Source organism: Lutra lutra, chromosome 2 (genome assembly GCF_902655055.1).
Source record: "Lutra lutra chromosome 2, mLutLut1.2, whole genome shotgun sequence".
Lineage (NCBI taxonomy): Eukaryota > Metazoa > Chordata > Mammalia > Carnivora > Mustelidae > Lutra > Lutra lutra.
Window position 1 is genome coordinate 36,558,410 of NC_062279.1, and position 15,650 is coordinate 36,574,059.

The 15,650-nt window shown below is 35.7% G+C and overlaps 1 protein-coding gene across 1 annotated transcript in view; it reads left to right on the forward strand.

Moving 5' to 3' along the window:
* ADAM32 (ADAM metallopeptidase domain 32) overlaps nucleotides 1-15,650 on the forward strand; it is a 184,102-nt gene that overhangs the window by 100,132 nt on the left and 68,320 nt on the right. Inside the window, 4 exon segments of the mRNA XM_047717148.1 lie at nucleotides 3,631-3,723; nucleotides 5,126-5,173; nucleotides 5,175-5,231; nucleotides 5,233-5,323. Of these exon segments, the coding sequence (XP_047573104.1) occupies nucleotides 3,631-3,723; nucleotides 5,126-5,173; nucleotides 5,175-5,231; nucleotides 5,233-5,323 (289 nt within the window).

A 15,650-nucleotide genomic window follows, 5' to 3' on the forward strand; every position in this document is an offset into this window, starting at 1 on the left:
TTTAATTCATTTAGTTTTTCTATAATTTGTTTCTATAGCATTGTTTTAAAATTTTATTTAAGAATTATTCATTGCTAGTATAGAAAATACAGTTGACTTTTGTGAATTCACCTTGGATCTAGTGTCAATTAGAAATGCTGAGAATAGTCTTTGCTTTGTTTTTATTGGCGGAGGAAGCTTTCTGACTTTCACCATTAGATATAATGTTAGATAAAATTTTTTTGGTAAACAGATACCATTAGCATGTTGAGGAAGTTCCTTTCTATTTCTGGTTAGCTGAGAGTCTCAAATCAGGAATTAGTGTTGAATTTTGTCCAATGTCTTATTTTTGTGTCTATTGAGCTGATTCAAATGAGTTTTCTCCTTTTAAAAATTAATTAATTAATATAGTGCATTTCATTGATTGGTTTTTGAATGCTAACCCAACCGAGCATTCTAACATTAGCTTCACTTACATTGTTCTGTATATATAGTGGTAGATTTAATTTGCTTATATTTTGTTTGGGTTGACGGGACTTATCTTCACAAGGGGATTGTGGTCTGCATTTTTTTCTTGTCTCAGAATATTTTCTGGTTTAAGCATCAAGGCAATTCTGAGCTCAGTACTTTCTGAAAGAATTTATTTAAGATTATTATTATTCCTATTTATTTATTATTTTTATTGTGGAAGAGCACTTCACATAAGATCTACTCTTAAATCTACCCTCTTAGAAGTTTTATAGCCTTACATTTTACATTTAATTTATGATCCATTTTGAGTTATTTTTTGTGAAAGTTAGAGTCAGCATCTAATCGTTATTTTCTATGTGAATATCCAGTTTTTCCTGCACCATTTATTGGAAAGACTATCCATTCTCCATTGAGCTGTATTTACTCCATTGGTAAAGATTTATTATCTGTGTTGGTCTGTTTCTGGGGTTTTTATTTGTTCCAGTGGTCTCTTTGTTTATTCTTTTGTGAATACCAACTGTCATTATAGTTCATAGTAATTTTGAAGTTGGGTGTTGTCAGTTTTTCGGTTTTCTTCCTCATTTTTTCCTTCTCCACCTCCTTTTTCTTCTTCTTCTTTCCTTCTCTTCAGTATTATGTGACTATTCTGCTTTTTTTTTTTATCTCCTTATAAACTTTAGATTGTGTTTGTCAATATCAACAAAATAACTTGCTGGGATTTTTATTGAAATTGTGTTAAATCTCTAGATAAAATTGGGAAGAACTGACATCTTAACGCTGTTGAGACTTCCTGTCCATGAACATGGAATATCTCTCCATTTATTTATGCCTTCTTTGATTTCTTTCATCATAGTTTTATAGTTTTTCTCATACAGATTCTATAATAGTTTGTTAGAATTATTCCCAAATACTTCATATTTTGATGCTAATATAAATGGCATCATGTTTTTTAATTCAAATTCCCATTTTTCATTGTCAATATATAGGGAAACAATTGACTTTTTTTTTTTTTAAGATTTTATTTATTTGACAAAGAGTATGTGAGCATGAGCACAAGCAGGGGGGAGCTGCAGAAGGAGAGGGAGAAGCAGACTCCCTGCTGAGCAGGTAGCCTGATGCGGGACTTGATTCTAGAACCCCGGGATCATGACCTGAACTGAAGGTAGACACTTGACCAACTAAAACACCCAGGTGCCCCAAGAATTGACTTTTGTATATTAACTTTGTATCCAGCAATCTTGCTATAGTAAATTATTAGTCCAGGAGATTTTAATTAATTAATTTATTTATTTATTGTTTTTGGTCAGTCATTTGGGATTTTCGTTACATAGTCAGTCATGGAATCTATGGAAGAAACAAGTTTTTTTTTTTTCCTTCTTTCTCAACCTATATATTTTTAATTTCATTTTCTTGTCTTACTGCATTAACTAGAACTTACAGTAAGATGTTGAAAGGAGTTGTGAAGACTTTCCTTGTCTTGTTCCTGATCTCAGGGGAACAACTTAGAGTTTCTCATCATATATATGATATTAGCTGTAGGTTTTTCTCTATATGTTCACTATTAAATTTAGGAAGTTTCCCTTTACTCCTAATTTGCTAATATTTTGTATGATTCATTAAGTGAGTATTGGATTTTGTCAAGTTCTTTTTCTACATCAGTTGTTATGGTCATATGGTTTTTCTTCTTCAGCCTGTCAATATGATGAATAAATTGGTGTTTGAATGATTATGAGAGATATTGGTCTGTAATTTCCTTTTTTGTAATGTCTCTGGGTTTGGTATTAGAGTAATACTGGCCACATAGCATAAGTCAGGAATTTCATACATCAATTTTGGGAGAGTATTATCTATGTAATTCCTGGGTTGAAGGCAGTATGAGCCTTTCCTGGGTTGCTTTTTCTCTTGGCTAATTTTAATTTGCATCATTTCCATATAATAAACCATAACTATGAATATAACAGCTTTCAGTGAGTTCTGTGAGTCCTTCTAGTAGATTACTTTAGAGTTGTTTTGGAAATCCATTGAACTTGTGTTTGGTGTAAGTAGTGAGGGAAATTTTGGGGACATTCTGACTTTGCAGTAGGCATAAACTCTATATACCTTTCCCCACCTCCAGCATTACTGAAGTATGACTGACAAATACAAATTTTATTTTTAAAGTGTTCGACATAATATTTTGATATATGTATAACTTCTGAAATGATTACTACAATCAAACTAATTAACCTATCCTTCACAAGTTCCTTTTTTTTTTTTTTGTATGTGGTGAGGATACTTTATCTATTCTCTTAGCAAATTTCAACTGTATGATACAGTACTGTTAACTGTAGTCATCATGTTTTACAGTGGATCCTGAAAACTAATTCATTCTTAAATGAAAATTTGTACCTTTTTAAATTTTATTTATTTTATTTTATTTTTATTTTTTTAAAAGATTTTATTTATTTACTTGTCAGAGAGAGATCACAAGTAGACAGAGAGGCAGGCAGAGAGAGAGAGAGAGAGAGGGAAGCAGGCTCCCTGCTGAGCAGAGAGCCCGATGCGGGACTTGATCTCAGGACGCTGAGATCATGACCTGAGCTGAAGGCAGCGGCTTAACCCACTGAGCCACCCAGGCGCCCTGTACCTTTTTTTAAAAAAAGATTTTATTTATTCACTTGGCAGACAGAGATCACAAGTAGGCAGAGAAGCAGGCAGAGAGAGAAGGGGAAGCGGGCTCTTGGCCAAGCAGAGAGCCCAAAGCGGGGCTTGATCCCAGGACCTGGGGATCACAACCTGAGCCAAAGGCAGAGGCCTTAACCCACTGAGCCACCCAGCACCCTGAAAATTTGTACCTTTTGAACAGTATCTCCCCTTTTCCCCCACCCTCCAGGACACTTATTAACCACCATTCTGTTCTCTCTCACTATCTCTAATTTCTGGGGAAAAAAAAGTTGTTTCATATATTTTTCCTAGTTTTCTAGTTGGGTAAGAGTTTCTTGGTACTGGTTGCTCTGTTTTGATTTGAAGTGAAAGTCTTACTTTAGTATTCTAATTGTTTAAAGATACAGAACTATAAATATTGACAGCATTAATATTTTTCCCTAAAACTCAAAAAATAAGCCCAGTAAATATAGTTCTTGCCAAAGTTTATATTATTATCATGATGTACTTTTACTTGTGCATTCCATTAATTCATAGCAATGTGGACCTGCTAGCTGTTGTAATCCTCGCACTTGTATGCTGAAACCAGGATCACAGTGTGCTGCAGGATTATGCTGCAGGGACTGTCAAGTAAGATTTAAGTTTATTAATATCTTCCAAGTATGTAATGAATCATGTCTTAATACTTTAAATCACTTAGACCTATAGCTGTAAATAAAAATAAATGAACTTTGAAACTAATATTATACTGTATGTTAAGAAGCTGGAATTTAAGTTAAAACAAAAAAATAAGTGAAATTTCAGGTAAAGAAAAATATACTAAATTCACAATCAGATTTCTGATTTTGTGAAGATTACTTGGATGTTCAGGTTTTCTTCTTATGCGATTATTCTACCTAACTTTATGCTGTTGTTCTTAAGCCTTGGTTGAGAGCTATTGTACAATTTTTAATACAGAAGATCTCCCTTAAAAGGGACTTTTTATTTATTCTATCCATTATTTATATTTTTAGAAATAAAAATATTGTTACTGGTTGTGGTAGGTACCTGTAGTATGTAATTGAAAGACACAACAATCTCCCATAAATGTATAAATAATGAAACTTACTAGAATAGCACTTCCTAAATGCTATGTTAGCACAAAGTTCAAACTATAAACTTATTATTTATTTAAAGATCATTTAATTGAAAGATCACATACTAGTTTATATGTTGAAGATGTTGACTCTTTTCCTGTTTTCCTTTTCAGCTCCTGCAATATATTTGTAACAGATTTGTCATATGACGATCCCTCTATTGAACTACCTACCATGGGTTCTGTGTTCTTGACTATCCTTGACTAATGCAATTTTGTTATTTTTTTCTAGAATCTTATCATGTGGTTACATTCTTACGTCTGTGATCTTTTTATTGTCACCTGGGAATCATCAATTAAGATGTATGAGATAGATGTCCCTTTAAGATGGTTTATGTACATTTTCAGATTCTGTATATGAAAGTGTTAATTAACTACAGGATAACTCAGGAGAACAGTTATGATTGAGTTTCTTCTCTAAGAACTGCCTCTTTACCCTTTGGTTTTCCTCTGTTTATTCTGTTATTTATGTGTCACATTTGTCATAGAATTACAAATATTCCGTACTTACAAACTATGCTTTGAATAAGTATATTTTATTTAGAAATTGTCTGAATTACATTGTTTTCACCCAAGAAATAATTATCTCAAGCTAAAAGTGATTTTTCCTCCCTTGCACTGAAATGCAAACAGAACTTTGGCAATCATCGCATCATATTTATGTTATACTTTTCCATGTGCATATGCTTATTTCCTGTTGTAGCTGGTAACATACAATTTTTTCAATATGATAAGCATAATGCTTTATACAAAGAAGGTACTAATAGACATTAATGAATAATACATCATTAACTATAAATAGGATTAATTTTGAAATAGAACAATTTGAAATAAATACTGAGAAAATAGAACAATCTTAAGTGTAATGCTTTATTTTTATATTTTAATTTCTATTAGATTGAAAGACGAGGTGTTCAATGTAGGGAAGCAAGACATCATGAATGTAGATGTTGCTGAATTTTGTGATGGAGGGTCACCAGAATGTCCATATGATGTAACTATAAAGGAATGGACGTTTATGTAGAAACAGATATCTGTGTTATGATGGAGGCTGCCAGGATACAAATGCACGTTGTGAGATCACATTTGGAAAAGGCTAATATTGTTTTGTAAAATCTACTTAGTTGTACTTTGTATTTTTATTAACATTACCAAGACAATTATATATATATATAATTATATAATTGTATATATGTGTATATAATATATAATTGTATATAATGTGCACATTACATTAAAATATACTTATTAACAATGTGCATATGTACACATATATAATTATAATATATAAAATTATAATTAATACATATGTATGTATGTGTAAGTTAATTCTATCTATATATTTAAATATATATTTAAATTTTTTATTGTGTTCTGTTAGTCACCATACAGTAAATCAATTAGTTTTGATGTAGTGTTCCATGATTCATTGTGAGCTACCCTATGACCCAGCACTACTGGGTATTTACCCCAAAGATACAGATGTCATGAAAAGAAGGGCCATATGCACTCCAATGTTTATATTTAAATTCTTTATTCTATTTAACATCTATGTTTTTATTTTTCAAACTTTATTAAGGTATAACTGACAAAAATACATATTTAAGATAAATGAATTGTTTTGATATTTTGTGAAATAATTGCCACAATCATGGTAGTTAACATATTAGTTACATATATATACCAAGAAATGAAATTGCTTAATCATAACATAGTTCATTTTTAATTTTTGAGGAGTCTATATACAGTTTTCCATAATGAGTGTGCCAATCTCATTCCCCGCAACAGTGTACGTTTCCCTTTCTCTACATCCTTGCTAGCACTTGTTATTTTTTATCTTTTTGGGATAATAGCTATCCTAAAAGGTGTAAGTTGTGGTTTTGATTTACATTTTTCTCATGATTAGTGATGCTGAACACCTTTTCATAAATCTGATGGTCATTTGTATATCTTCTTTTGAGAAATGTCTATTCAGGTCTTTTGGTTTTTAAAATCTCATTATTTGTTTTTGCTCTTGAGTTGTATGAGTTATTACATATTTTGTAGATTAACCCCTTATCAGATGCGTGGTTAGCAGATAGGTCTCATTTTCACTCTGTTGATTGTTTCCTTTATTAAGTTTTTTTTTTAGTTTGGGGGCCCCTGGGTGGCTCAGTTGGCTGAGTGTCTGACTCTTGGTTTTAGCTTAGGTCAGGGTCTCATGAGTCTTGGGTCCAGCTCCCTGCTCAGTGGGGAGTGGGCTTGAAAGATTCTCTCCTTCTGGCCCTCCTCTTCCCTTGCTCTCCCTCTTTCTCTCTAAAAATAAATAAATATATATATATATATATATATACGTATATATATATATATATATACGTATATATATATATATATTTTTTAAAGGAAGTCTTTAAGTTTGATGCATTCCCACTTGTCTATTTTTGTTTTTGTTGTCTGTTCTCTCATGGCATATCTAATATATTACTTCTCAGACCAATATTCAAGAGCTTTCCCCCTATTTTCTTGTAATTTAACAGTTTTAGGTCTTAAGTTTATGTTCATCTTGACCCTTACCACCTTCTGCAGCTTTATTGAGATGTAATTGACCTATAACATTGTGTCATTTTAAGGTATATAACATGATTTTGTATGGTTATATATTGCACAATGCACAATGATTACCACCATATTGTTAGCTAACACCTCCATCGTGTGCTATAATTAACATTTCTTTTCGTGGTGAGAGTATTTAAAATCTTTTCTCCTAGTAAATTTCAGGTATGTAATACAGTATTATTAAGTATAATCATCATGTTGTACCTTAGAATCCCAGAACTTAAATCATCTTGTAACTAGAAATTGGTACCCTTTGACAAACATCTCTCCCTTTCCCCCACCTACCAGCCTTGGAAATCACAGGCTATGTATGCTTTGTTTACTTGAGTTCAGTTTTTGTTTTGTTTTCTTTTTTTCTTTTTTTTAAAGCAATGCTATAGAACATTTGTCTTTCCTTGTCTAACTTATTTCACTTAACGCAATGCCCACAAGTTTATCCATGTTGGCGTAAATGGAAGGATTTCCTTCTTCCTCATGACCGAATAAAATGTTACTTTATATAAATACTACATTTTCTTTACCAATCTGTTCATTGACAGACACTGTTTCTGTATCTTGCCTGTTGTGAAAAATGATACAAACATGAGGATGCAGATTTCTATTCAAGATCTTGTATTCATTTCCTGTGGATATGAAGTGGATTAGAAATGGGATTGCTGGATCATATAGTAGTTCTACTTTTAACTTTTAAAGGGAACTTCATACTGCTATTCATATGGGTATTGGCTGTGCCAATTTACATTTCCACCAACAGTGCATAAGTGTTTCATTTTCCCCATATTTTCGCCACTATTTGTTATTTTTTCAGTTTTTGATGAAAGCCATTCTAATAGATGTAAGGAATTATTGTGGTTTTGGTTTGCATTTCTTCGGTATTAGTGATATATTAAACATATTTTCATGTACCTTTGTCTATATTTATGTCTTTGAAAATAGTCTATTCTCTTCCTTTGCTCATTCCTAAATCAGATTGTTTGGATTTTTTTTTAAATTTTATTTTTTTATAAACATATATTTTTATCCCCAGGGTACAGGTCTGTGAATAGCCAGGTTTACACACTTCACAGCACTCACCATAGCACATACCCTCCCCAATATCCATAAACCCACCCCCCCTCCCAACCCCCCTCCCCCCATCAATCCTCAGTTTGTTTTGTGAGATTAAGAGTCACTTATGGTTTGTCTCCCTCCCAATCCCATCTTGTTTCATATATTCTTCTCCTACCCCCCTTAACCCCCATGTTGCATCTCCTCTCCCTCATATCAGGGAGATCATATGATAGTTGTCTTTCTCCGATTGACTTATTTCGCTAAGCATGATACCCTCTAGTTCCATCCACGTCGTCGCAAATGGCAAGATTTCATTTCTTTTGATGGCTGCATAGTATTCCATTGTGTATCTATACCACATCTTCTTTATCCATTCGTCTGTTGATGGACATCTAGGTTCTTTCCATAGTTTGGCTATTGTAGACATTGCTGCTACAAACATTTGGGTGCACGTGCCCCTTCGGATCACTACGTTTGTATCTTTAGGGTAAATACCCAGCAGTGCAATTGTTGGGTCATAGGGTAGTTCTATTTCAACATTTTGAGGAACCTCCATGCTGTTTTCCAGAGTGGTTGCACCAGCTTGCATTCCCACCAACAGTGTAGGAGGGTTCCCCTTTCTCCGCATCCTCGCCAGCATCTGTCATTTCCTGACTTGTTAATTTTAGCCATTCTGACTGGTGTGAGGTGATATCTCATGGTGGTTTTGATTGTATTTCCCTGTTGCCGAGTGATATGGAGCACTTTTCATGTGTCTGTTGGCCATCTGGATGTCTTCTTTGCAGAAATGTCTGTTCATGTCCTCTGCCCATTTCTTGATTGGATTATTTGTTCTTTGGGTGTTGAGTTTGCTAAGTTCTTTATAGATTTTGGACACTAGCCCTTTATCTGATATGTCATTTGCAAATATCTTCTCCCATTCTGTCAGTTGTCTTTTGGTTTTGTTCACTGTTTCCTTTGCTGTGCAAAAGCTTTTGATCGTGATAAAATCCCAAAAGTTCATTTTTGCCCTTGCTTCCCTTGCCTTTGGTGATGTTCCTAGGAAGATGTTGCTTGCGGCTGACGTCGAAGAGGTTGCTGCCTGTGTTCTCCTCGAGGATTTTGATGGATTCCTTTCTCACATTGAGATCCTTCATCCATTTTGAGTCTATTTTCATGTGTGGTGTAAGGAAATGATCCAATTTTTCTGCATGTGGCTGTCCAATTTCCCAACACCATTATTGAAGAGGCTGTCTTTGTTCCATTGGACATTCTTTCCTGCTTTGTCGAAGATGAGTTGACCATAGAGTTGAGGGTCTATTTCTGGCTCTCTATTCTGTTCCATTGATCTATGTGTCTGGTTTTGTGCCAGTACCATGCTGTCTTGATGATGACAGCTTCGTAATAGAGCTTGAAGTCCGGAATTGTGATGCCACCAACTTTGGCTTTCTTTTTCAATATTCCTTTGGCTATTCGAGGTCTTTTCTGGTTCCATATAAATTTTAGGATTATTTGTTCCATTTCTTTGAAAAAAATGGATGGTACTTTGATAGGAATTGCATTAAATGTGTAGATTGCTTTAGGTAGCATAGAACATTTTCACAATATTTATTCTTCCAATCCAGGAGCATGGAATATTTTTCCATTTCTTTGTGTCTTCCTCAATATCTTTCATGAGTACTTTATAGTTTTCTGTGTATAGATTCTTAGTCTCTTTGGTTAGGTTTATTCCTAGGTATCTTATAGTTTTGGGTGCAATTGTAAATGGGATGGACTCCTTAATTTCTCTTTCTTCTGTCTTGTTGTTGGTGTAAAGAAATGCAACTGATTTCTGTGCATTGATTTTATATCCTGACACTTTACTGAATTCCTGTACAAGTTCTAGCAGTTTTGGAGTGGAGTCTTTTGGGTTTTCCACATATAGTGTCATATCATCTGCAAAGAGTGATAGTTCGACTTCTTCTTTGCCAATTTGGATGCCTTTAATTTCCTTTTGTTGTCTGATTGCTGAGGCTAGGACTTCTAGTACTATGTTGAATAGCAGTGGTGATAACGGACATCCCCGCCGTGTTCCTGACCTTAGCGGAAAAGCTTTCAGTTTTTCTCCATTGAGAATGATATTTGCGGTGGGTTTTTCATAGATGGCTTTGATAATATTGAGGTATGTGCCCTCTATCCTACACTTTGAAGAGTTTTGATCAGGAAGGGATGCTGTACTTTGTCAAATGCTTTTTCAGCATCTATGGAGAGTATCATATGGTTCTTGTTCTTTCTTTTATTAATGTGTTGTATCACACTGATTGATTTGCGGATGTTGAGCCAACCGTGCAGCCCTGGAATAAATCCCACTTGGTCGTGGTGAATAATCCTTTTAATGTACTGTTGAATCCTATTGGCTAGTATTTTGGCGAGAATTTTTGCATCTGTGTTCATCAAGGATATTGGTCTGTAGTTCTCTTTTTGATGGGATCCTTGTCTGGTTTTGGGATCAAGGTGATGCTGGCCTCATAAAATGAGTTTGGAAGTTTTCCTTCTATTTCTATTTTTGGAACAGTTTCAGGAGAATAGGAATTAGTTCTTCTTTAAATGTTTGGTAGAATTCCCCCGGGAAGCCATCTGGCCCTGGGCTTTTGTTTGTTTGGAGATTTTTGATGACTGTTTCAATCTACTTACTGGTTATGGGTCTGTTCAGGCTTTCCATTTCTTCTTGGTTCAGTTGTGGTAGTTTATATGTCTCTAGGAATGCATCCATTTCTTCCAGATTGTCAAATTTGTTGGTGTAGAGTTGCTCATAGTATGTTCTTATAATTGTCTGTATTTCTTTGGTGTTCGTTGTGATCTCTTCTCTTTCATTCATGATTTTATTTATTCGGGTCCTTTCTCTTTTCTTTTTGAGAAGTCTGGCCAGGGGTTTATCAATCTTATTAATTATTTCAAAGAACCAGCTCCTAGTTTCGTTGATTTGTTCTATGGTTTTTTTGGTTTCCATTTCATTGATTTCTTCTCTGATCTTTATGATTTCTCTTCTCCTGCTGGGTTTAGGGTTTCTTTCTTGTTCTTTCTCCAGCTCCTTTAGGTATAGGGTTAGGTTGTGTACCTGAGACCTTTCTTGTTTCTTGAGAAAGGCTTGTACCGCTATATATTTTCCTCTCAGGACTGCCTTTGTCGTGTCCCACAGATTCTGAACCGTTGTGTTTTCATTATCATTTGTTTCCATAAATTTTTCAATTCTTCTTTAATTTCCTGGTTGACCCATTCATTCTTTAGAAGGATGCTGTTTAGTCTCCATGTATTTGGGTTCTTTCCAAATTTCCTCTTGTGATTGAGTTCTAGCTTTAGAGCATTGTGGTCTGAAAATATGCAGGGAATGATCCCAATCTTTTGATACCGGTTGAGACTTGATTTAGGACCAAGAATGTGATCTATTCTGGAGAATGTTCCATGTGCACTAGAGAAGAATGTGTATTCTGTTGCTTGGGATGAAATGTTCTGAATATATCTGTGATGTCCATCTGGTCCAGTGTGTCATTGAAGGCCTTTATTTCCTTGTTGATCTTTTGCTTGGGTGATCTGTCCATTTCAGTGAGGGGAGTGTTAAAATCCCCTACTATTGTTGTATTCTTGTCGATGTGTTTCTTGATTTTGTTATTAATTGGTTTATATAGGTTGGCTGCTCCCACGTTAGGGGCATAGATATTTAAAATTGTTAGATCTTCTTGTTGGACAGTTCCTTTGAGTATGATATAGTGTCCTTCCTCATCTCTTATTATAGTCTTTGGCTTAAAATCTAATTGATCTGATATAAGGATTGCCACTCCTGCTTTCCTCTGATGTCCATTAGCATGGTAAATTCTTTTCCACCCCCTCACTTTAAACCTGGAGGTGTCTTCGGGTTTAAGATGAGTTTCTTGTAGGCAACATATAGATGGGTTTGTTTTTTTATTCATTCTGATACCCTTTGTCTTTTGATTGGGGCATTTAGCCCATTAACATTCAGGGTAAGTATTGAGAGATATGAATTTAGTGCCATTGTATTGCCTGTAAGGTGACTGTTATTGTATATTGTCTCTGTTCCTTTCTGATCTACTACTTTTAGGATCTCTCTTTGCTTAGAGGACCCCTTTCAATATTTCCTGTAGAGCTGGTTAGGTATTTGCAAATTCTTTCAGTTTTTGTTTGTCCTGGAAGCTTTTAATCTCTCCTTCTATTTTCAATGATAGCCTAGCTGGATATAGTATTCTTGGCTGCATGTTTTTTTCATTTAGTACTCTGAATATATCATGCCAGCTCTTTCTGGCCTGCCAGGTCTCTATGGATAAGTCTGCTGCCAATCTAATATTTTTACCATTGTACTTTACAGACTTCTTTTCCCGGGCTGCTTTCAGGATCTTTTCTTTGTCACTAAGACTTGTACATTTTACTAGTAGGTGACAGAGTGTGGACCTATTCTTATTGATTTTGAGGGGGGTTCTCTGAACCTCCTGGATTTTGATGCTTGTTCCCTTTGCCATATTGGGGAAATTCTCTCCTATAATTCTCTCTGACATACCTTCTGCTCCCCTCTCTGTTTCCTCTTCTTCTGGAATCCCAATTATTCTAATGTTGTTTTGTCTTATGGTGTTACTTATCTCTCTCAAATTCTCCCCTCGTGGTCCAGTAGCTGTTTGTCCCTCTTTAGCTCAGCTTCTTTATTCTCTGTCATTTGGTCTTCTATATCGCTAATTCTTTCTTCTGCCTCATTTATCCTAGCAGTGAGAGCCTCCGTTTTTTGATTGCACCTCATTAATAGCTTTTTGATTTCTACTTGGTTCGATTTTAGTTCTTTTATTTCTCCAGAAAGGGCTTTTATATCTCCCAAGAGGGTTGCTTTAATATCTTCCATGCCTTTTTCGAGCCTGGCTAGAATCTTGAGAATCGTCATTCTGGACTCTATATCTGACATATTACCAATGTCTGTATTGATTAGGTCCCTAGCCTTTGGTACTGCTTCTTGTTCTTTTTTTTGTTGTGAATTTTTCCGCCTTGTCATTTCCGCCAGATAAGAGTATATGAAGGAGCAAGTAAAATACTAAAAGTGTGGCAACAACCCCAGGAAAATATGCTTTAGCCAAATCAGAAGAGATCCCAAATTGTGAGGGGGGGAGAAAGTGGATAAAAAGGGGTTCAGAAAGAAAAAAAAAAAAGAAACTATTAAAAAAAGAAAGCCGATAAAGAAAAAATATAAAAAGGAAAATAATATATATATATTAGATAACTATTTAAAAAAACGTTAAAAAAGAAAACGGTAAAAGTTAAAAAAATTTAGCAGAAGAAGAGAAAAAGAAAATTGAAAAAGAAAAAAAAAATTAAATTAACTGCAAGGCTAAAGAATCATGGGGAGAAAGCCATGAGTTCCGTGCTTTGCTTTCTTCTCCTCTGGAATTCCGCCGCTCTCCTTGGTATTGAAACTGCACTCCTTGGTAGGTGAACTTGGTCCTGCCTGGGTGTCTTGTTGATCTTCTGGGGGAGGGGCCTGTTGTAGTGATTCTCAAGCATCTTTGCCCCAGGCGGAGTTGCACCGCCCTTACCCGGGGCCAGGCTGAGTAATCCACTCGGGTTTGCTGGGTTTGCTTTCGGGAGCTTTTGTTCCCTGAGCGCTTTCTGTAGAGTTCTGGAAGACAGGAATGAAGGTGGCGGCCTCCTGGTCTCCGGCCCGGAGGAGCCGAGAGCCCGGGGCCCCACTCTTCAGTGCGCCCTCAGAGAACAGCGCCCAATTACTCCTGTCACCCTGGCCTCCGGTTGCGCTCCGAGCTGACCGAGCCTGTGACCGGTTCAAGGCAACCCCAAGCTTAGAGCTTACTCCTCGGCTCTGTCTCTGTAGCCGGCTTCCCTGTTCTAATACCGGTAAGCTCTGTGACACTCAGACACCCCCGATCCTTCTGTGACCCTGCGGGACCTGAGGCCGCGCTGACCCCGTCTGGGCTTCACCCCAGTTAAGCCTCTGGAGCGATGTCCCTCAGCGGAACAGACTTTTAAAAGTCCTGATTTTGTGCTCCGTTGCTCCGCCGCTCGCCGGGAGCTGGCCCCTCCCCCAGCAGTCTATCTTCCTGTCGCTTTGGATTCACTTCTCCACCAGTCCTACCTTTCAGAAAGTGGTTGATTTTCTCTTTCTAGAATTGCTTTTCTTCTTCTCTTCAATCTCCCATTGGATTTGTAGGTGTTTGCAATCTTTAGATAAGCTATTTAGCTGATCTCCGGCTACCTGAAGTAGTCTCAGCCTGCTACTTCTCCGCCATCTTGACTCCTCCTCCTAGATTGTTTGGATTTTTGTTACTGAGTTTTTTTTTTTATGATTTTATTTATTTATTTGACAGATGGAGATCACAAGTAGGCAGAGAGGCAGGCAGAGAGAGACGGAGAGAAGCAGGCTCCCTGCTGAGCAGAGAGCCTGATGCAGGACTCAATCCCAAGACCCTGGGATCATGACCTGAGCCGAAGGCAGAGGCTTTAACCCACTGAGCCACTCAGGTGCCCTTGTTACTGAGTTTTATGAGTTCTTTGTATATTTTGGACATTTACCAGATAAGTGATTTGCAGATATTCACTTCCATTCTGTAGATTGTCATCATTTTTTAATTTCTTTTGCTATGCAAGAGCCTTTTAGTTTGATGAAGTCCCATTATTACTTCTTGCTTTTGCTGCATGTGGTTTGGTGTCATATCTAAAAAGTCAGTGCCAACAACAATGTCAATGTCAATAGTTTTTCCCTATGTCATCTTCTAGGGTTTTTATGGTGTTCATTCTTTAAGTTGTTAATCTATTTCAAGTTAATTTTTATGAATTGTATAAACTATAGGTTTACTTTAATTCTTTTACATGAGAATATCCTGTTTTCCCAACGTCATTTATAGAACAGGTTCTTTTTTCCCCATTGAGTATTTTTGGCTCCCTCATCAAGTATTTTTTTGAGCATATACATGGGATTTGGTCTAGGTTCTCCATTCTGTTCCATTGGTCTGCTCTTCTTACAATGGTAGCATACTGTTATAATTATTACAGCTTTGGAGTATAATTGAAATCAGGAATTGTGTACCTCTAGTTTTGTTTTTTTTCCTCGGGATTGCTTTGGCTTTTCAAAGTTTCTGTGGTTCCACATAAATTTTAGTAATTTTTTCTATTTCTGAAAAAATGCCATTGGAATTTTGGTATAGATTGCTTTGAAACTACAGATGGTATTGGTAGTATTGACATTTTAACCTATTAATTCTTCTAATCTAGGAACCCAAGATATCTTTTCTTTTGTGTCTTAGATTTTTTTCATGAAAGTTTTGTCATTTTCAGGGTACAGATTTCTCACTTCATTTAAATTTATTCTGAAGTGTTTTTATTGATTTTGATGCTAGTGAGAATACAGTTATTTCTTTTTCAGCTGCTTTGTTGTTAGTGTATAGAAATTCAAATGATTTCTGTATGTTGATTTTGTACCCTACAGAGTTACTGAATTTAATAGTTATAACACACCTTTTTGGTTAGGTCTTTAGGAGTCTCTCTATATGAGATTATATTTTCTACAAGACCATTTCACTTCTTCCTTTCCAATTTGGATGCCTTTTATTTTATTACCCTGACAGCTCTCATTAAAATTTCTGGTACTATGTTGAGTAGGAGTGGTGTGAATGAGCATCTTTGTCTTATTCCTCATCTTAGAGGAAAAGCTTTCAGCTTTTCCCAATTAAGTTTGATATTGGCTGTGGGTTTATTATATGTGGACTTTATTCTGTTAAGGTGTGTTCCTTCTATACTCAATTTGCTGATTATT